General features: G+C 56.9%; 3 protein-coding genes across 7 annotated transcripts; 2 read left to right on the top strand and 1 right to left on the bottom strand.

The window, feature by feature from the left end:
• The first annotated feature begins 77 nt into the window (after positions 1–77).
• On the top strand, positions 78–4,447 carry PHF23 (PHD finger protein 23). 2 transcript variants are annotated; one of them, XM_020913037.2, is made up of 5 exons: positions 78–314; positions 1,899–1,930; positions 2,092–2,184; positions 2,732–3,566; positions 3,667–4,447. In XM_020913037.2, exons 1-5 carry the CDS (start codon positions 281–283, stop codon positions 3,879–3,881), a joined length of 1,209 nt encoding a protein of 402 aa, XP_020768696.2. In that variant the 5' UTR covers positions 78–280; the 3' UTR covers positions 3,882–4,447. The 2 variants fall into 2 exon arrangements, with proteins under 2 accessions (XP_020768696.2, XP_020768697.2); XM_020913038.2 differs by lacking the exon at positions 78–314 and adding an exon at positions 1,282–1,331.
• Positions 4,448–4,952: 505 nt separating this feature from the next.
• DVL2 (dishevelled segment polarity protein 2) lies at positions 4,953–12,996 on the top strand. Of its 4 annotated transcripts, none has more exons than XM_070478983.1 (15): positions 4,953–5,397; positions 7,670–7,739; positions 8,196–8,341; positions 8,472–8,569; positions 8,710–8,845; positions 8,933–9,023; positions 9,171–9,240; positions 9,330–9,469; positions 9,555–9,631; positions 10,249–10,316; positions 10,505–10,633; positions 10,751–10,882; positions 11,000–11,179; positions 11,605–11,823; positions 11,968–12,996. In XM_070478983.1, exons 1-15 carry the CDS (start codon positions 5,204–5,206, stop codon positions 12,414–12,416), a joined length of 2,199 nt encoding a protein of 732 aa, XP_070335084.1. In that variant the 5' UTR covers positions 4,953–5,203; the 3' UTR covers positions 12,417–12,996. The 4 variants fall into 4 exon arrangements, with proteins under 4 accessions (XP_070335084.1, XP_070335083.1, XP_020768749.1 ...); XM_070478982.1 differs by having other exon boundaries at positions 8,930–9,023; XM_020913090.2 differs by having other exon boundaries at positions 8,472–8,581.
• A 74-nt stretch (positions 12,997–13,070) lies between these two features.
• Positions 13,071–18,344, bottom strand: ACADVL (acyl-CoA dehydrogenase very long chain). The gene is made up of 20 exons (XM_020913091.2): positions 18,192–18,344; positions 18,042–18,117; positions 17,736–17,801; positions 17,574–17,646; positions 17,406–17,470; positions 17,166–17,300; positions 16,663–16,807; positions 16,254–16,383; positions 16,033–16,158; positions 15,504–15,702; positions 15,145–15,249; positions 14,631–14,717; positions 14,486–14,548; positions 14,292–14,393; positions 14,120–14,217; positions 13,969–14,041; positions 13,799–13,871; positions 13,640–13,712; positions 13,462–13,537; positions 13,071–13,377 (listed from the first exon to the last, which is right to left on the bottom strand). The coding sequence occupies exons 1-20, from the start codon at positions 18,251–18,253 to the stop codon at positions 13,237–13,239; spliced, it is 1,968 nt and encodes a 655-aa protein (XP_020768750.1). The 5' UTR covers positions 18,254–18,344; the 3' UTR covers positions 13,071–13,236.
• Between the last annotated feature and the right edge of the window lie 1,517 nt (positions 18,345–19,861).

The raw sequence follows: 19,861 nt of genomic DNA, 5'->3' as shown, positions 1-19,861 counted from the left end.
CGCGTTAGCGCCCGCGAAGGGAGGGGGAGAGAAGCGGAGGGAGGGTGGAGAGGAGGAGGGAGCAGGCGGCCGGCGGCGCGGGGGGAGGGGGCCCGGTCCGGGAGTGCGGGAGGCTGTGGTAGAGGGAGGTGGCGGCAGCGGCTAGCGGACTCGAGTCACAACCGAACCGAAACAGACACCTCTGTGGAGCGAGGCAGTAGGAACACCGAGCACCGGAGGCGGCACCGGGATCCCCGGCTCAGGGGAGGGGGGCGCCGAACCAGGAGGAGGGTAGGGGGCGATGCTGGAAGCCATGGCGGAGCCCAGTCCCGAAGGTGAGCTCTCGACCGGCACAGGGCGCTGAGCCGGCGGGGGGCGGGCGAGGAATCTATTGGCAAACTTGGAGGTCGAGCCCCGGAGCCCAGCAGGGGAGCGCGGGGAGGGGGTCGGGGGCCTGCCCCTGAAGGTGGGAGAGTGACGAGTTGAGAGACCTTGGAGGAAAGAGGAGTGCGAGACTGGGCCGGGGGTAGTTGGAGATTAGATGCTGTGTGTGTGTAGAGGGGGTGGGGTGGGATGGGGGAGTGGGAGCTGGAAACCAGAGCTTCGAGGGTTAGGGGCCGAAAGGGCCTCCGGCAGGTTGGGGCCCTAGAACTGAGAGGTTAGGGGAATCTGGGAGCCGGAGAGTTGTTGAAGAGAGAGGATGTAGGAGAGGATTGAGTGAGGAGCTCGGTAGTTCGCCGAGGTGGGGGAGTTTGTGGCGGTGGTGCCGGAGCTCCCGGTAGTTGCCGCCGGAGGTAGCCCGGTGATTGTTGGAGGGGTGGGCAGATAGTTGTGGGGAGAAGAGGGGGCCTGGGCATTGTCTGCGGTAGAGGGACTTATGCCTGTGGGTAGCTGTGGGGAGAGGGAGCCGGGGAGCGACGAGAGCAGGGTAGTTTTGGGGGCGGTGGGGCGGGGTGGGGGTTTAAGGCCGGCGAGTTGCGCCGGAGGGGGGGTTTGGTCGGCGAGGGTTAGAGCCTGGGAGTTGCGGAGGGTGAGGTGGGCAACGGCGGCGGCAGCTGGGGTTGCTGGGCAGGCAGAGTAGCTGGGGTGGGGGTTAGAGTTTAGGGGTCCGTAGTCTAGTGACTTGGTGGCGAGTCCGGGGGCGGAGGGGGGGCGGCGGCCGAAGAGAGCTCGGAACTGGGCCCGGGGGCCCGGCGGGGAGCCCGAGGAGCTTGAGACGGGGAGGGGCCAAAGCCCCGGATGGGGGCGGAGGGACGCCGAAATTGGGGGGAGCGCGGCATGGGGGGGCAGGTGGGGCCGCGTCCGGGTGAGAGCTCTCTGGTCTGTCCCGGCCGCGAAGTGGCGTTGGATGTGTGAGCCCGTGTGTGTTTGGGGGTGGGGGGGAGGGTGAGGGGCGCGCCGGGCCTCGTGCTCGAGTAGAAGGGGCCGGAGGGCGGGGAGCGGTTCGGCGTGGTCATCCTGGACCCTGGGGGCCGGCGGGCGGCGTGTGCGGGCGCGGAGGGCCCGGGGCGGTAGAGCGCGGCGGGGTGGGAACTCGGGGCACTGAGCGCGTGTGAAGGACAGGGGCAGGCGGCAGCCCAGGCTCGGTCCAGGGAGCGGTATGGCGGGGTGGGGCGCGGAGAGAACCGAGGAGCTCGGAGTCTAGAGAAACCGTGAGTTGGGGGGGGCGGGGCGCCAGGCCTCCGGTGGGGGGGGGAGGGGAGCGCTATAGCGAGGCCTGAGAGGGCGCCGCGCCCAGGCTCCGCCCCTCGCGGGGCGGAAGGGGGAGCAGGGGCGGGCCCAGCACCGCTGGGGGCCTGCTCGCCTGGCTGAAGGACCTGGGAGTGGAGGGGGTTCACTTGGGACCGCGAAGGTTGAGAGGTGGGGTTTCACACTGACTCTTTCCTAGTGCCTTGACTCAGCTTTTATTGCTTTTACAGATCCACCTCCGACCCTTAAACCAGAGACTCAGGTGAGGGTTTCCCATTCCTTCGCAGCCCAATATTACTGCAGCCTCCGCCGCACGCCGCCACCCCGCCCCCGCCCCCCTTTTCCTGATTCCTCATTCGGGGGACTATGCCTTTGGAGATGCCCCTCTTAAACTCTGTGTGATAGATATTTCCTTCCTTTCAGCCACCAGAGAAACGTCGGAGAACAATTGAGGATTTCAACAAATTTTGCAGTTTTGTTTTGGCCTATGCAGGTTACATTCCCCCTAGCAAGGAGGTAGGGACAGAAGGAGAACTGACTGGAGGGTGGTGTCCTAGGGCTGTAGAGGAGCTCTTGAGCTTATGAAACTTTGTTACTTTATAAACAAAGCCTCGAAATTGCATGTGAAAGACTTAAGGAAATGGAAATTCTGGTGGGAGAACTAGTATCTGGGGTGGAAGTGGGATTAATAGATACGTGATTTGAGTGCAGTGAATGGTTTTGGGGTGTTCTTAATGGAAGGTCCTCTGGGATAAGTGTTAGGAAGCTGGAGATAGTAACAAATGAAGCTGTACAGAAACAGCTGAAGAAATACTGCTCTGGTCTAGGGGATGCAGTGTTGTGAAGGCAGTAGGTGTTGGGGAGATGGTGAGAATTTGAGGGCAGGGGTAACGTGAAAGTGTTCAAGAGGAGATGCTGAGGGGAATTGGGATGGTGATAAGTTTTCTGAATACAGTGAGGTTTGGTGGTTTTGGAAGGATATTTTCGTCTGTTAAGTTTGGTATGTAGAGGGGCTGAGATAAGGCTGGGCCCCCTCTGACCCTGGTTTTTTCTGTCCTTTAAGGAAAGTGACTGGCCAGCCTCCGGCTCCAGCTCTCCATTGCGAGGTGAGAGTGCGGCAGATAGCGATGGCTGGGACTCAGCCCCCTCAGATCTCAGAACCATCCAGACCTTTGTTAAGAAAGCAAAGTCATCCAAGAGAAGGGCGGCTCAAGCAGGTCCCACCCAGCCAGGACCCCCAAGGTCCACTTTCCCTCGTCTGCAGGCCCCTGACAGTGCCACTTTGCTGGAGAAGATGAAACTCAAGGACTCTCTCTTTGATCTAGATGGGCCCAAAATGGCATCTCCATTGTCCCCCACGTCCTTGACACATGCCTCCCGGCCCCCTGCTGCTCTCACCCCAGTGCCCCTTTCCCAGGGGGATCTCTCCCAGCCTCCTCGAAAGAAGGACCGAAAGAACCGAAAGTTGGGGCCAGGAGGGGGGACAGGCTTTGGGGTACTTCGGAGGCCCCGCCCAGCCCCTGGGGATGGGGAAAAGAGGTCTCGAATCAAGAAGAGCAAGAAGCGGAAGTTGAAAAAGGCAGAACGGGGGGATAGACTCCCACCTCCTGGACCTCCCCGGGCACCCCCCAGCGATACAGACTCTGAAGAGGAGGAGGAGGAAGAGGAGGAGGAGGAGGAGGAAGAAATGGCAGCAATGGTAGGAGGGGAAGCCCCAGCCCCTGTGCTACCAACACCTGAGGCTCCTAGACCCCCTGCCACAGTGCACCCCGAAGGAGCCCCTCCCACTGACGGTGAAAGCAAGGAGGTGGGCAGCACTGAAACAAGCCAAGATGGAGATGCCAGCTCCAGTGAAGGCGAGATGCGGGTCATGGATGAGGACATCATGGTAGAATCAGGTGAGAAGTTTGGGGCTGCCCAGGGGCAGCTGGGTTGATGGGTCTTGGGGTAGTGTGGATCCGAGAACTCAGAACACCAAACATACCTTCTTTTTCCCAGGTGATGATTCATGGGATCTGATCACGTGTTACTGCCGAAAGCCCTTTGCAGGCCGGCCCATGATTGAGTGCAGCCTGTGTGGGACGTGGATCCACCTCTCCTGTGCTAAGATTAAGAAGACCAATGTCCCTGACTTCTTTTACTGCCAGAAATGCAAGGAACTGCGGCCAGAGGCCCGGCGATTAGGGGGGCCTCCGAAATCTGGAGAACCCTGACACATGCCATCTCCAGGCTGGAACTTCAAATGGAAACGTGACTTGGGAACTGAGCTTCAGGGTCAACATGTCCCCTGAAGCTGGGATGTTGTCCCACTTCGAGGCAGAAATTCCCAAGGGAGACTGGTTTGGAAATGAGTGGTTTTCCTGCCCTTTCCTTCCCACCTTGTGGACTTGAACTTGGACCCATTGCAGTTGTGGGTGGGAGGCTCTCTGGGTCCCTAGACACTTGAACTGTCCCTGTCACTGCTCAGTTTCTGGGCCAGGGTTGGAACTGGGATGGAGTGGGACAGTTGTCTATAAAACTCTAGTGTAAATATAGCACTCCCCTCCCTCATCTTTTCTTCTATCTCACTCCCCATTTATTCTACACCGGTTGTATTTTTAATTTTGGGCTTCCCCTTTTGAGCGTGGCAGCTCAGTGGTGGAGTGCCAACCAGAGCTTGGCCGAGGGAGGAAGGAAAACAGAAAGGTGACGATTCCTCACCTCTTTTGTTTTTAATAATACCGGCCAGCTGTTTGTACAGACAGCCTGCGTGTTGTAAATAAAGCAGAGTGGGCTCTTCTGTGTTTATAGCCCTCACTGACTGTGCTGGGGAGGGAGGCTTTGGAAAAGCGGGCTGGAGGTGGGGTTGAAACCCACCTCTCTACTAAAAATGACCTGACTGCGCCTTTCCCACCATCCCTGTGACCTCAATTAGTTTTGCCCCGCCTCGTCCCCAGTCAAGGACCACCCCCCCCCCCAATTCCCACCCTCACTTCCCACATGAGCGCTACAACGCATGAAAGTTGCTTGGAGCTCCTTGCCAGAGCGGATAAAGCGGCAGGCATTGCTAGTTTGCCCCCTGAGGGCAGAGCCCAGCCTGGTCAGGGTAGTCGGAGGACGCGGGTGGGGACACACATGGAGGCGGAGCCCCAGAAGGTTGGGAGACCGTTGCTGAAAGCAGCAATCATGTGGCGGGGGTACGAGGCGGAGTCGAGAGGTCACGTGATCACGATATGATCACGTGCCGGGGGCGTTTCGGAGAGGGGGTGGGTCGGTTCTGATCACGTGACGTGGGGAGAGGTGGGCGGGGCGCTGGAGGGCACTCGCCAAGGCGGTGGCGGCGGCGGCGGAGCCCGCGGCTTTGGGTAGCACCCCACGGCCCGCCCCCCTCTCGCCGCCGCCACCCTGCTGACCCCCTCCTTCCTCCCTTTCGCACCTCTCTGGCGCTTTGTCGGTCCTGGTGCTCGTGCGTCGGTTCGCGGGAGTGCGCAGGCGCGGCGGGGGCGAACAGCCCCTTTGGGTGGGCGGCGGAGCCCGGGAGCGCGCGGGCGAGACCATGGCGGGCAGCGGCGCGGGGGGCGGTGGTGTTGGGGAGACGAAGGTGATTTACCACCTGGATGAAGAAGAGACTCCCTACCTGGTGAAGATCCCCGTCCCTGCCGAGCGCATCACCCTCGGCGATTTCAAGAGCGTCTTGCAGCGGCCCGCGGGCGCCAAGTACTTTTTCAAGTCTATGGATCAGGATTTCGGGTGAGCGCGAGGCCTAGACCAGGATAGATGGGGGCTGTGCTTTTGTGGAATGGGTGATATGAGGGTCACCGGGCTACTTTGGGACATGCTGGGATTTTCTGGGCACTAGTGGAGAGGATTTGACTGTGCTGGTGTAGATTGGTTATCCCAGGACGGACAACGTTATGCCTGGATAGATTGAGGCGCATGGAGCTGTGGGAGGACAGACTGGGCAATGCTAAACCAGATTAGAGAAGATTAGGCTATACTGTGGTAGACTGGGGCACACTGGTTTTATTTTCGGGTGTTCTGGGCAGCGATGAGGTAGGTTAGTGTACCCTCTGGTAACTACATTGTGAGCAGTCCTGTGCCACACAGGTTGTGGAGAGATATTGGGAAACCTGCTGATGTCAACTGGGCTATACTGGGCCGATTGGGATGTTCTCTTTGATACTAAGGCAGACAGGATTGTTTGGGGGATATTCTAGTTTGTACTGAGGCAGTGGGCTGCCATTATGGTCTGCACTGGGTTCTGTTGATCTTCATTTCTTTGGGGGCCTCGTTTTTTGGGGGATAGTCAATATAGGGGTACACAGGGCTGACCATGTCTTTGTTAGTACAGACAGCTGTATTGGGATATTCTAGTCTATATTGGTGTAGACAGCTGCGTGTGGGGACATTCTAGTCTATACTGAAATAGTTTTGGGCTATCCTGGATAATTTGGGATAGTCTGGAACCTTAAATAATTCAGGGTAGGCCTTTTTGTGTTTTATACCTTTAGGACTGTACTTTTGGTCCTCAGTCTCATCTCTTGAAGGGAGGCTGACTTAGGCTGGGATAGCCTGGATTCTAGGAAAGCTGAACAGACTGGACTTTACCTAGAAAGACTTGGACGTTGGGATGGTCGTACTGTCTAGGGAGTTACCTTGTATTGAAATTCTAGGTTCTTGTGTTTGTCAGCACTATATAACCTGGGGCATTTAACTTTGTTCATTGGTTTCATCTGTGAAACAGTTAACCAGAGTAAAATGCTTAGCACAAGTGCCTGGTATGTTCTTGATGAATGGTCATTGTCTTTATTAGCATGGAGTCTTACTTCTTCAACTAGGCTACAACAATACAGGATAAAATCACTTGGCAGGCTGGACTAAGTTGAGATTGGATTATGTTGTGAAGAATACAACTGTTACACTGAGACAGATTGGTAGTGACTGGGCTGTGTCATCACATTAATAATAGATGGGATTGAGTTGACATATATCCAGGGTCCTATAATCATATTAGGCTAAAGGGTTAATTAGACAGGAGGTCCTAATTTTGGGGGTGAATGTGTGTGAGAGTGTTCAGGGAAGAATGTCTTATAGTCAGTATGTTTATTAGTTTGTGTGTGAATGTTGTGAAGTCGCTCAGTCGTGTCCGACTCTTTGCGACCCCGTGGACTGTAGCCTGCCAGGCTCCTCTGTCCATGGGATTTTCCAGGCAAGAATACAGGAGTGGGTTGCCATTTCCTTCTCCAAAGGATCTTCCCCACACAGCCAACAGGTATTTGTTAGTGCTTAGGCAGCATCAGGTACTTTTCTGTGTGGTCAGGGACTTGGTGTTGAACAAAATTGGCACTGATGATTTCATATCCATTGAAAGAACCCATGGGTGAGATCGCCCTCAGGGCTGGGCTTTGGGGTGTGTCAGGAGGAGCAAATTACTTAATGCAGAGTTTGTGCCAGGTGAGGCTCAGAGGAACGGGGATCTGGGCTTCAGCACTCCTTAGGAGCTCAGTTTACTGAGTACCATTCTTTGATCTAATGAGTGTTTTTACTAGATGTGACAGTGCATTTGAACATCCATCTGGAAGTGAGTTAGCGAAAACTAAGGAAAGCATAAGATTAGAGACATAGACAAGGATCACAAAGCCTTTGTGGGGCAATTGTGTGTGGAATGGGCTGGAAGTTGGAGGCAGGCTGCCCGTGAGGCTTCTAAGGTTAGATATTTGGGGCAGCTAGGGCAGTCTTAGGGGAAGGCCTTTGAAATTGGGCTGAGAGGTTTGAATCAGACTCTTGGAAAGCTCTGAATCAACACTGAGCCCAAGGATGAACTGGGGAGAGAAGGAGAAATAAGGGAATTCAGTTTGGTGATTTCTTGGGTGAAGTGTCTCAATGTCAGAGAAGAGGATTTGCCGTGGTGGGAGGAAATCAACATCCCTGAGCTGGATGAAGATTGGGAGAAACTTCAAATGCAGGTGGGAGTGGGGAAAGCTGCTCCAGTTTCACTGACCTTTATCTTATCTCTCTGCAGGGTGGTGAAGGAAGAGATTTCAGATGACAATGCCCGCCTTCCCTGCTTCAACGGAAGGGTAGTATCCTGGGTAAGCGGCCTGGCTTTAAGGACCAGTCCCTCTGGCACTACCCAGCTCCTCCAAGCCTCAGCCTGTGCCCACCTGTCTCAGCTGCTGGAGTCTCTGACTGTTAGCTTCCTTACCTGTTTGTTTCTTTGTGTTTGGCCGTGCACTATGTGGCTCTCGCAGCTGGGGATTGAACCTGGCCTTTAGAGTGAAAGCTCCAAGTCCTAGCCACTGGACCGCTGGGAAGTTTTTGTCCTCCTTAGCTGTTTGGAGAGCCAGCCAGTTGGAGCCTCTCAGCCATCTCTTTCTGGAGCCTCTGACACTTGCTGCTGCTCTTTTTCTGTGTGCTTTTCTCCAGGTTCTCTCAGGCACCATTGCCTTTTCTAGTTCTTTCTCATACTCCCACCTCATAGGCCTTCACTTCCCCATTGAGCTGTGTTGGTTTTTTTTTTTTTTTTTAAATCACTTGTACCCTCCTAGCTAGTGTCATCAGATAACCCCCAACCTGAGATGGCGCCCCCAGCCCACGAGCCTCGGACAGACCTGGTGCCTCCACCCCCACCTCTGCCCCCTCTGCCACCAGAGAGGACCAGTGGCATTGGGGACTCCAGGCCTCCATCTTTCCAGTGAGTCCTTGGGATTCTTGCATCCAGGGGAGGGACATAAGGAGGGAATCCAAGCCCCATGGGAGGGGAAGCCGAGGGTTTGGGGGCCTGTCCCACTGATGTGGGTCGGGAACCCTCTCTGCCCATCTAGCCCCAACGTGTCCAGCAGCCGGGAAAACCTGGAGCCCGAGACAGAAACAGAGTCAGTGGTGTCTCTGAGGCGGGAGCGGCCTCGCAGGCGAGACAGCAGTGAGCATGGCGGTGAGGGGGACCGGGCCTGGAGGCCAGCTAGAGCGGGAGCTGGGGAGGGGTTGGCTCCCACCGAACAGAAGCATCTGAGCCCAGATGCAGTGAGGAGCCTGATTCCTGAGGTGCCTCTTCGTCCTCAGCGGGGGGCCACAGACCCAGCGGCCCCTCCAGGCTGGAGCGCCACCTGGCGGGGTATGAGAGCTCCTCCACCCTCATGACCAGTGAGCTGGAGAGCACCAGCCTGGGGGACTCGGACGAGGATGACACCATGAGCAGGTGAGGTTCCTCGGACCTCCCCAGGGCACTAGCCCCGCTTCCCGTCCTTTCCTCTGGCCCCACAACCACTGCCTGACCTCCCAGCAGGTTCAGCAGCTCCACGGAGCAGAGCAGCGCCTCCCGCCTCCTCAAGCGCCACCGGCGGCGGAGGAAACAGCGGCCACCCCGCCTGGAGAGGGTGAGGGGCTTCTTGTGGGTCAGCTGGACCTCCCTTGGGGAAGTTGGGGGTTTGGGCCTTGGCCTAGACGGTCCGAGGCCTGGGAATCCCAGGGCTTGTCCTGGGGTGTTAGAACCAGTCCCGCTCCTCCCTCTTTGCCCACCACAGGCCTCGTCCTTCAGCAGCGTCACCGATTCCACTATGTCTCTCAACATCATCACAGTCACGCTCAACATGGGTATGGAGGGGCCGGGAGGATCTGGTCTCCAGGGTCCCTGGGGGGCATGCAGCTGGCGCTTCCCCTCATCACCTGGCTTCCCTCCACAGAAAAGTACAACTTCCTAGGCATCTCTATTGTGGGCCAGAGCAATGAGAGGGGAGACGGTGGCATCTACATTGGCTCCATCATGAAGGGTGGGGCTGTGGCGGCCGATGGGCGCATCGAACCCGGGGACATGCTTTTGCAGGTGAGCTGGAGCAGGGCCACTCACTGACTTGGCTGGCGCTCTGAGCTCCTCCCTCTCACCTTTGACCTACTGTCCCTCCTGCCAGGTGAACGACATGAACTTTGAGAACATGAGCAACGATGATGCGGTGCGGGTGCTGAGGGACATCGTGCACAAGCCAGGGTGAGCCTGTGAGCTGGTCCAAGTCCTCAGTCCTCTTTCTTTGCCTTTTCACGGGTTTTTTTTTTTGTCATAATACAGAGTGGGGAAACATAATATAGAGCTGGTCAAAAAATTGATAAAACACAAATGCATAATGTAATGAGTCTGGGGTGAACGGGTGGCCATATCCCCACCACTTATGTCATGACCTAGAAGTTTGCTGACCCACAAAGGGTCCCCCCAGTGTCCCTTCCTGCTCTCTCCCATCTCATTCTCCCAGAAGTAACCAGTCTCTTGATTCTTTGGTCATCACCACAATAGTTTCCTTGGCTTTCATTTGACTGGCCGTGTACATGTCTTTGAACAACACACTTTAGTTTTACCTGTTTTTGGACTTTCTCTGAGTGGGATCGTGCAGTGTGTTCTCTCTTAAATTACTCAGCAGTATGTTTTTAAGAGTGACCTATGTTAGTCACCCTTGTTGTGGAGCTTTTCACTGTCACTTTGTCAGGCCCAGTCGTGCCTGTGGTCTTTCCTCTTTCCCTCTTTCTGTCCTTCACCCATTCTCATTCCAGGCTCTCCCCTCTCCTCAGGCCTCTGCCCTTACCCCCACTTGACTGACCTTCTCTTCCCCACAGCCCCATCGTGCTGACAGTGGCCAAATGCTGGGATCCCTCTCCCCAGGCCTACTTCACTCTCCCCCGAAGTGAGTGATGTTCAGGGATCCTACAGCTAGAGGACATGGCAGGAGTGGGTACTCTTGGCTTCCACGCTACAGGGAGTGGAGCGATAGTGGGGCACGGCGGAGCTGGGACAGGAGTCTGAATCGGGGAGGGACAGGGGTGGCTCTTTGTGGTTGAGAGGTGACCATCCTGGTGGCCTTCGCTGTTGCAGATGAGCCCATCCAGCCGATTGACCCTGCTGCCTGGGTCTCACACTCTGCTGCGCTGACTGGCACCTTCCCAGCTTATCCAGGCTCCTCGTCCATGAGTACCATCACCTCTGGGTCCTCTCTTCCTGATGGTGAGCCCCCCGGCCCATCTCATCCTTGCTCCCTGGAAGGCCACCTGGTATGATGTGACTCCACTGGTCCGTGGGCCTTGGTCCTAACTCTTGACTCCCTGATTGTCCTCCTATCAGGCTGTGAGGGCCGGGGCCTCTCCATCCACACAGACATGGCGTCTGTGACCAAGGCCATGGCCGCTCCAGAATCGGGACTGGAAGTTCGGGACCGCATGTGGCTCAAGATTACCATCCCTAACGCCTTCCTGGGTATGGCTGGGCTCTGGGCAGGTGGTGTGTGGGGAGGAAGAGGAGGAGACCAAAACTGGGAATGGGGGTTGGAAGCTAGAGAGAACTTGAGGCCTTTCTCTGTCTTCGGCAATCCAGGCTCGGACGTGGTGGACTGGCTGTACCATCACGTGGAGGGCTTTCCTGAGCGGCGGGAGGCCCGGAAGTACGCCAGTGGGCTGCTCAAGGCGGGCCTCATCCGGCACACTGTGAACAAGATCACCTTCTCTGAGCAGTGCTATTACGTCTTCGGAGACCTCAGTGGTGGCTGTGAGAGCTGTGAGTGCCCCTGTCCCAGCCCAGGTAGAGCGGCCCTGGTGGCCTTGTCCTGCGTCTCCAGCCCCAGGCCTAGCCCAGAAACCAGCCAGGGCTGCTGTGGACACTGAGCAGCATGCGTCCTTCACTGGTCCCTGCACTGGCTGATGATGGGCATGGGGGTTGACATCCACCCCTGTTGTGCTGGATGAGCTGTGTGCAGGTTCAGGGCTGTGTGCTGGGGAGGGGAGACGAGGGACTAAGGGTGGCCCTGGCCACGTGCCCCTGGCCCTGACGGCTAGGGCAGGTGGGACATTCCCTATCAGAGGCCCCTCGTGTTAACCTCTGCCACGGATGGTTGTGGGGAAACCGTTCCCGGCTCCTCATTCGATGTCTTGGCATCCTGGCTTCTTAGTGCAGTGACCCTTGATCTCTTCTCTGCCTTCCAGACCTAGTCAACCTGTCTCTTAATGACAATGATGGCTCCAGTGGTGCTTCGGACCAGGACACTTTGGCTCCTCTGCCTGGGGCCACCCCCTGGCCCTTGCTGCCCACTTTCTCGTACCAGTACCCAGCCCCTCACCCATACAGTCCTCAGCCACCACCCTACCACGAGCTCTCGTCCTACACCTATGGCGGAGGCAGTGCCAGCAGCCAGCACAGCGAGGGTAAGTTGCCGACAGATCCCCACATAGCTGGGTCTGGATGTGGGGGCCAAGGCGAAGCCAGGGAGCAGAGGCTGGAGCAGGGACTGGGGAGGCCGAAGGACCTGGGCTGTGGCTCAGTCGCTCCTATCCTCTCTCTCCCCACAGGGAGCCGGAGCAGTGGGTCGACACGAAGCGATGGGGGGGCGGGGCGTACTGGGAGGCCTGAGGATCGGGCCCCTGAGTCCAAGTCCGGCAGTGGCAGTGAGTCTGAGCCCTCCAGCCGGGGCGGCAGCCTTCGGCGGGGTGGGGAACCTGGTGGGACTGGTGATGGGGGCCCTCCCCCATCCAGGGGCTCATCAGGGGGTGCACCCAATCTCCGAGCCCACCCGGGGCTGCATCCCTATGGCCCACCTCCTGGTATGGCCCTCCCTTATAACCCCATGATGGTGGTCATGATGCCGCCACCCCCACCCCCTGTCCCTCCAGCAGTGCAGCCTCCAGGGGCCCCTCCAGTCCGAGACCTGGGCTCTGTGCCCCCAGAGTTGACCGCCAGCCGCCAAAGCTTCCACATGGCCATGGGCAACCCCAGTGAGTTCTTTGTGGATGTCATGTAGAGCCCGTGGTGGGGCCACATTGGCTCGGCTGTCAGTGTTTGGTGCGCCTGTCCTGTGATTGGATGTCTTGTCAATCATGTGTTCATCACTCCTCTGGTGCTTGGACTCAGCCTGTCCTGTGGGCTGCTGTCTGCTGTGAGATTGATTGTTGCCACTGTGACTTTCCAGCAGTGCCTGGTTCCTCCCCCTTTCTTTGGGGTTCAACAAGGGACCTTTGGTTATTTTTAGCTTTATTGTTTTTTATAAGCCTTTTGGGGGGTTAAAATAGATTTTCTTACATTTTTGGGGGTTATTTTTTTAGTAGATAATTTTTCTTTTATATGAAGAATCCTTGTCTCCTGGGCCCCTCCTTCTAACCCCTAAATGTGACCTCCTTATCCATTCACCCAGTCAGCTCCGTGCTGAGCAGGGTGGGAGGGTGGTTAGTGGTACCCTGGGATGTGGAAGGGGGTTGGTTCCCCTAGACAGCCGTCAAAGGAAGCTGGGGTAGTTGGTATTGGGGGCCATGTAGCTGCTTTTGTTACTCTATTTATTTTAGTTACTTGTATAAAACACTAAATAAAGCAATAGGGGCAAACTCCCCACGCCTCTGGCTCCTTTCTTTGGGAGGGAGGCAGGCAGCAAGGGAAAGGACAGAGATACAGTCGCAGAGTGTTACTTGTTAGAAAGTTTCTTTGTGAGGCAGTTTCTTTGCTCCCTCAGAGCAGGCACAGTTATGGGCCGGGGCCCCCTTCAAGGCAGAACCAGGATGGGCAGGAAAGGGGTCTGGGCTTTGGCTTGAGAAAAGGCACATTTTGGGCCAAGCTCTAATTGAGAGTACTCAGAAACCAAGGGGGTTGCTGGTGACCACGCCACCCCGCTCCACCAGGGCCTTGGAGATGCTTTTGAAGTTACGGAAGAGCTCCTGCTGCTGGGGGTCAGACTGTAGAGCAGTCATGTTCTCCCGGATCCGGGCTGCAGCCTGGGGAGGGAGGGGGAAGGAGGGGGATCAGACCTGTCCCTTGATCCCCTCCAGCCCCCTGTACTTAGTAACTCTGGATCTCACCTCGATACACCAGCTGTCACAGAGCATTTTCTCATGCTGGGCTGTGGGGTGGCCTTCAGTCAGGGATCTTGAGGCCCTAGTGGGAAGCAGGAGGAAAACACATCTGGGCTGTGACCCTGGCCCAGGGACCGCCCCCCACCCACCACTGCGACTCAGGCCTCCCCCACTGCCTCCTCACCTGGACAGAACCACCACCATGGCATAGAGGTCAATGGCACTGTCCGCCAGACGCTGCAGCAGAAACTGTTCATCTGCCAGGTAGATGGGTTGAGGGGGGTGGTGGGTTAAGGAGAGGGAGAGGGAAAATGGGGGTGGGAATGAGGTCGTGCTCACTCACTGATGATATCCTTCTTGTGCTTTATCAGCTTGGCCTCCACCACGGTGGCAAACTGCTCCAGAGCCTGCACTGCCTGAGGAGATGGGATGGTGCCCAGGGTGAGATGAAGCCCGGTCCTGGACCCTCAGCTTCTGATGCAGGCTGCCCCTCCACCTTGACTGCCTACGTACCAGCTCACCACTCCGACTCAGTTCCTGGTGGATGATGCCGCTGAGACTCAGGCCACTGCCCAGCCCTGCCCGCCTTAAGAGGAAGCCAGAGGGTGACTGGTTAGTTGCCATGCACTGCCCCGCCCCACCATGCCCTGGTCTCTAAGCTTACCGCCTCAGCTGTTTGCCTGCCTCTCCTAGCAGGAGGCCAGCATTCCCAAAAGGGTTCTTTAGAGCATTGCCAAGCCCAGAGAGTTCCTTCCCTTTGTCCTGTGGGGGAGGAGGGCCCCATAGTCAGGATTCACTATCCTCCCCACCAACTCCCCTATTCTCCTCACTCTTACCATGCAGCCCTGCAGAGCCACAAACAGCCGGAGAATGTCATTTGTCCCCTCAAAGATCCGAAAGATGCGAAGATCTCGGAGCACACGCTCTACCCCAGGCTCCTACAGCAGGGGAAGACAGATCACATGTCCCCGCTGAGATGCGTCTGCCTCCTCCTGGCCCTGCAGCCACCCCGGCAGAGAAGCGTCTGTACCTTCATGAAGCCCATGCCCCCCATGATTTGGATGCACTCATCTGTCACCTTCCAGGCTGCCTCCTAAGAACAGAAACACCCGAGATTGCTTTTGGAGCCAAGCTCCCAAACGTGGCTCTCCCTCCCCACAGGCCTGGGACCTCACCGAAGCAAAGATTTTGCTGATGGCGGCCTCTATCTGGAAGTCCGTGGATCCTTGGTCCATGTTGGCACTCACCATGTACGCCATGGACTGAGATTGGGAATAGGAAGGGAAATGGAAAAAGGCTGCATCAGACTTGACCTGGTCACCCAGATCTTACAAGACCAGGTCTGCCTTGGCCTTTGGCCCTTCCCTTCACCTTCCAATGCCATGGGTTAGGCACGTCCAAGTATTTGGTCCCCTGGTCAGTTCATCAGGGGCTTGCAGGCATTTGACTTCTTGGAAGGGGTGAGGAGGTGAGGATGGGGTGGGATAGACTACACTTCAGGGACCTCTGGAAGCACCTCGGTGGAACAGCATGGCTCTCCCCATCCTGCAGAAGCTGAGCTGGCTATGCCTCCCCGCATCCCCTAGGGCATTGGTGTAAAGCTGGAGACCCACTGCCCCAGGTGCTGCTGGGAGTTGTAGTCTGACCCATCTGGGAAGAAGGGCTCTGGGGACAAGGGGTGGCACTCACCTCAGTCACATACTGCAGCATAGCCATCCAGGCCAGCTTCTCCTGGATCAGCCCAAAGTTGTGAATTTTCTCCCCAAACTGGGTACGATTAGCAGCATGATCCACCTGGAAGAGGACACACATGTCCCACTATGGTTCTCTAGTCTCCTCTTTCTGGGAGAGGGGCTGGGCTGCGCTGGGAGGGATGGGCTTTGGCCACAGTCAAGAGTCAGACCAGGATGGATGGAGACCTAAGCGATCTGCTGGTGGGGAGGGGTCTCTTGTGGAGGGAGGGCCTGCAAGGGACAGAGACACATGGAAAGAGAGACAGTATGACTTAGGCTTAGATTCAGGCGGCCTGGGACAGGCAGGGTACTTACTGCCTTAGCAATGATGCCTTTCATGGTGCCTGCCAGGGCTGCAGCCATGCCAAACCTTCCGTTGTTGAGAATATGCATGGCGACCTTGAAGCCGCTCCCTACCTCCCCCAGTACGTTCTCTGCTGGCACCCTTACTCCGTCAAAGTACACCTCTGCTGTGTTTGAGGCTTTGATGCCCATCTTCTTCTCAGGGGGCCCACTGTGACAGGATGGAGAAATTGCCATTGGGGTGGGGGGAAATTAGTCCCTCACTCCTTATGAGCCAGACCCAAAGAGGTGCAGGCAGCATTCCCAGGCATACCCAGAGGGCTGAGGAGGCCTGGCTTTACCCTGCTGCTGTGCTCTGGGCTCAATGGTTGGTGGAGCCAAACTTGAGATCAGTTTCCTTCACACTAGGCCCAGAGGGAACATGCTGTCCAGATGCTCTGGCTTTTGCACACATCCCCAGGGTGACCCGTGGCAGCCATCTGCCCTGGAACTCAGTACCACCAGCTCCCTGACTCCCCCTCTTCCACCCCAGCCCACTCACTGGGTGACGCCGCCAAAGCTCCTCTCCACGACAAAAGCTGTGATCTTCTCCTTCACAGCCCCTGTGGCTGTGTCTGTAACTGGTGTCTTGGCGAAGACCGTGAAGATGTCTGCCAGGCCCCCATTACTGTGGAAAAGCGAGAGGCGGTCAGGGCACGGAGGATGGAGTGGTGGGGCCTGGATTGGGCAGAGGGTGGACAGGAGGGAGAAGTGGAAGAGTGCCTGATCCAAATCTTGCTTCCGTTGAGGGTATAGTATTTTCCACAGGGGCTGGGCACAGCTGAGGATCGGATGGACGCTGCATCTGATCCACTGGAGGGCTCGGTTAGACAGAAAGCAGCTATAGTCTCCCCTGTTGGAGAGAGCGCTCCTTTACCCTGGGTTCCGACGGGCACGGAAGGCACTTTGGTGCCACCACCCATGGAGCACCACCCATGTCCACCCCTGGAGCACAACCATCCCCCTCTAAGGCCTCTGGCGATATTCAGTGACTTCTGAATGTCCTTCCCAGAATCTCACCGTTCCCCCCCCCGCCCCCCCCCAACCTAGCTAACACACCCAGCTGGTGATCTAAGTACGGCTGGCCTAATCCACCAAGCCCCAATCTCTGGCTCTCCTAGGGCTGCCTCACCAGATGCCAGTTGGGGGAGGTATTTTTCTTTCTGGGCCTTTGTGCCGAAGAGCAGGATGCCTTTGAAACCGATGCTCTGATGGGCCCCCAAGACGATGCCCACGCCAAGGTCGTACATGCCCACGATCTCCACCAATCGAGCATACTGGAGGGGAAACGCATTGGGGACTGTAATTGGCTAAATGGGGACTCGCCCTTAACAGGGAAGCATGGGCAGCAGGAAAGAGCCCAACTTGGGTGTCCCTGCAAAGTGAGTAGACAGAGCAAGTGGGCCAATGACAGAGGACACTGGCGGGTCTGTTCTAGGTCTTGGTGGGAGGCAAGTACCCTACCACATCCTCAGGCAATCCCCACATTCGAGATCCTTTAGGACTTGGGAATGGGGGTGAGGTCCACTGCCCTATCCCACAGGCCCCCAGGGCAGCTCATGGCAGAGACCTTTGCCCCAGGGGCAAGAAAGTAGAAGACTGGAACACAGGAGGTGACTGTGGGGACTCCCTCACCTGGGTGTTGCAGAGGCCCACGCCACCCAGTTCATTGGGTACTTGAAGACCAAAGGCCCCCAATTCCTTGAGACCTTGCATGGTGGTCTCCTCCACTCTTTCCAGCATGTCATTCTTGGCAGCATCGTTCACCTCCTGGGGAAGGCACAGGATCTCACCTCCAGGTTCCTTTTAATAAGGCTCCTTAACCTCTCTCCATTGGGAACCACACCCTCTATTCCTCTGGCTGGCATTGCTCACCTCAAAGAATCTGGTCACAGGCCCCACCAGCTCTTTGAGAAACTGTGTCTGGTCCTCGTTGAGCACTGCGGTGGTTGGAGTGGCAAGAAGGCAGGGCAGGTCAGGCCAGGCCAGGCGGTCAGGGGAAGCTGCCTGTCCCCGCCCGGCTCTGCCTACTCATTTCCTTACCAGACGGGTATGGAAACACCTGATCGGTGGTGAGCTGGCCCTTGAACATCCCCACAGCAAAGGACTTAGATACCTGCGCAGGGAGAAGGGAGGGGGTATCAGGGAAGAGTGTCGGGTAGGTCTGCCCCTGGCCTAGATCCTCCACAGCTCGGAGCCACCTACCGACTTGGCCCGTTTTTCCCTGGTCGAAGACTCAGAAGGCTGGGAATCAGACTGGTCCACAGCGGCCTGGGGAAAGGGATTCCGAAGTGCCAAAAACAGCAAAGCGTAAGAGGGGAGGGTGCATCTGACACCTTTCCCCTAGTTTCATCCTCAGGTCATCCTGGTTTGCCCTTTCCCCTACTTTGGGCGCCAGGCGACTGGCAGGTGACCAGGAGGGACCAAGAGGGAGACCCCTGCCGGCAGCGGAGAGGTGGGAGCCGAAGCGGACTCCGGCTCTCACACCCCTTAAAGGTCACCGTCACTTACCTGGGCGACCCTACTCGCATAGGGTCGCCGGGCAGGGCCGGGCCGGGGCTGCCCCAGGAGCGCACTGGGCCACGAGCTGTGGGGAGTAGGGGTTCAGTCCTGGCCCAGTGCCCGGGCTTCCTGACCCCCTCTCCCCTGTCACACACACACCTTCCGCTCCGCAGCCTCAGCAGCTGCCGCCCCACGCTCGGAGCCATTCTCGCTGCCCGCATCTCTGAACTGCTTCGGTCGCTGATGCCCTAAAAGCTGACCTAGAGCTATCTCGGGTCTGCCAAAGTCTAGTTCCCCCGCCCTGACTCATCCTCCACAATGCACCGGGTCACGGCGGGCGGGGCTTCCGGCCACCGGAGCATGCTGGGAGTTGTAGTTCCGGAGTGCCACATAGCCCCTGCAATCTGGTTGACCTAGGGTCATCTCCAAACGACTCTTGTCTTACCCCAAACAGCTTCATCCGAACTAGATGAACTAGTTTGTACGAACTAGAGTGTAGCCAGCAGCAAGGGTGATGAGATAGGCTAAGACGGAAGAGGGAGAAACTTAGGCATCTGCCCCCAGAGGGGTGGAGGGTAGACTGAAGGGAGGACTTCCCAGCTGGAGTTAGAAGGGAGAGATGGAAAGAGAGAAGTGTAAAAAAGATACCAGAGGCAGAGGCAAGGAAAGAGGACTCTGAGGTCCCGCTCAAATCCGTCTCCGCCAACACAAAAGGGAGGGAAATAAAGAAGTGGGTGACTCCAGGTGGGTGTGAATTGCCCAGGCATATTATCTTGAGACCTAGAAGTTGTCACTAACTCTGGAAACACCTAAATTTTCACAGAGGACCCCCTAGGTTTGCTGCCTTTCCCTTAGGGTCTCTGACACCTTCCTGAACATCTTTGTCTGTGCTCTCTTGTTCTTCCCTGAGACTATGTCTAGGCCAGACCTCTGGACCTCTGGGCAGATGGATTCTTCCCAAGCCTGAGAGGAACTGTAGGAATTCTCATGTCCTGTCCCCTACACACACGCACGTGCACACACACACACACACACACACACACACACACGTCTAGCTTTGGGTCAAGAAATCCTAGGTAATATATGACCATCTTATTGCCATTCTCACTGAGGACAAACTCAGGAGGAGACAGTGACAATTTCCTTTCTTTTAGGGCTTCCAAAGCAGGGCACTTTGGGGCTAATCCTCTTTCCTGGCCCTCAGGAAAATGTAGTGGTCATGCCTGGCTTTGGGGAGAGGGGCCAAGGGTGTAAGGAGGAAGGTGGTGGTGGTGGTGGTGGTGATAGTACCTGGGAACCCTGGAAGAATGGGACGGTGGGCAGGTCAGAGACTGCCTGCTTTACCTGACAGCTCACACTGGGTGGGGAGAGGACAGCTCAGCTCCAACCCTGGTGGATTAGAGAGATTAAAGTGAGAGGAAAGAGAGATGTCTGAGGGACCAGGACCAAGAGGTGAAAAACAGGCGTCCTTGTGAAGGGGAGGCCTGGGGGTGGATGGGGCCTGGGATCCAGGGATCCCTCGCCCTAGACCTTTCTAGAGAGTCTGGGGTGAGAAGGCAAAGACTGGGGAAGAGGAGGTGAGTGTGTGTGAGTGTGTTGGTCCCTCTCTCTTCCTTGTCCCAACCCCTCCCCCTCACTTGCATTTCACCAGCTCCCAAGTCGGCCCTCTGGCTCTTGGCACCCCCACTATTGCGATGGGCACCCCCTCTCCTTACGGTGCTACACAGTGACCTCTTCCAAGCCTTGCTGGGTGAGTAGTCCCAGTTTTCTGAGGGGCAGCAGTGACAAGGGCTGGCCTGTGCTTGCGAGGGCGATTACTGAACTTGGGG

Source organism: Odocoileus virginianus, chromosome 17 (assembly GCF_023699985.2).
Source record: "Odocoileus virginianus isolate 20LAN1187 ecotype Illinois chromosome 17, Ovbor_1.2, whole genome shotgun sequence".
Classification (NCBI taxonomy): domain Eukaryota; kingdom Metazoa; phylum Chordata; class Mammalia; order Artiodactyla; family Cervidae; genus Odocoileus; species Odocoileus virginianus.
This window is presented reverse-complemented; position numbering and strand designations above follow the sequence as displayed.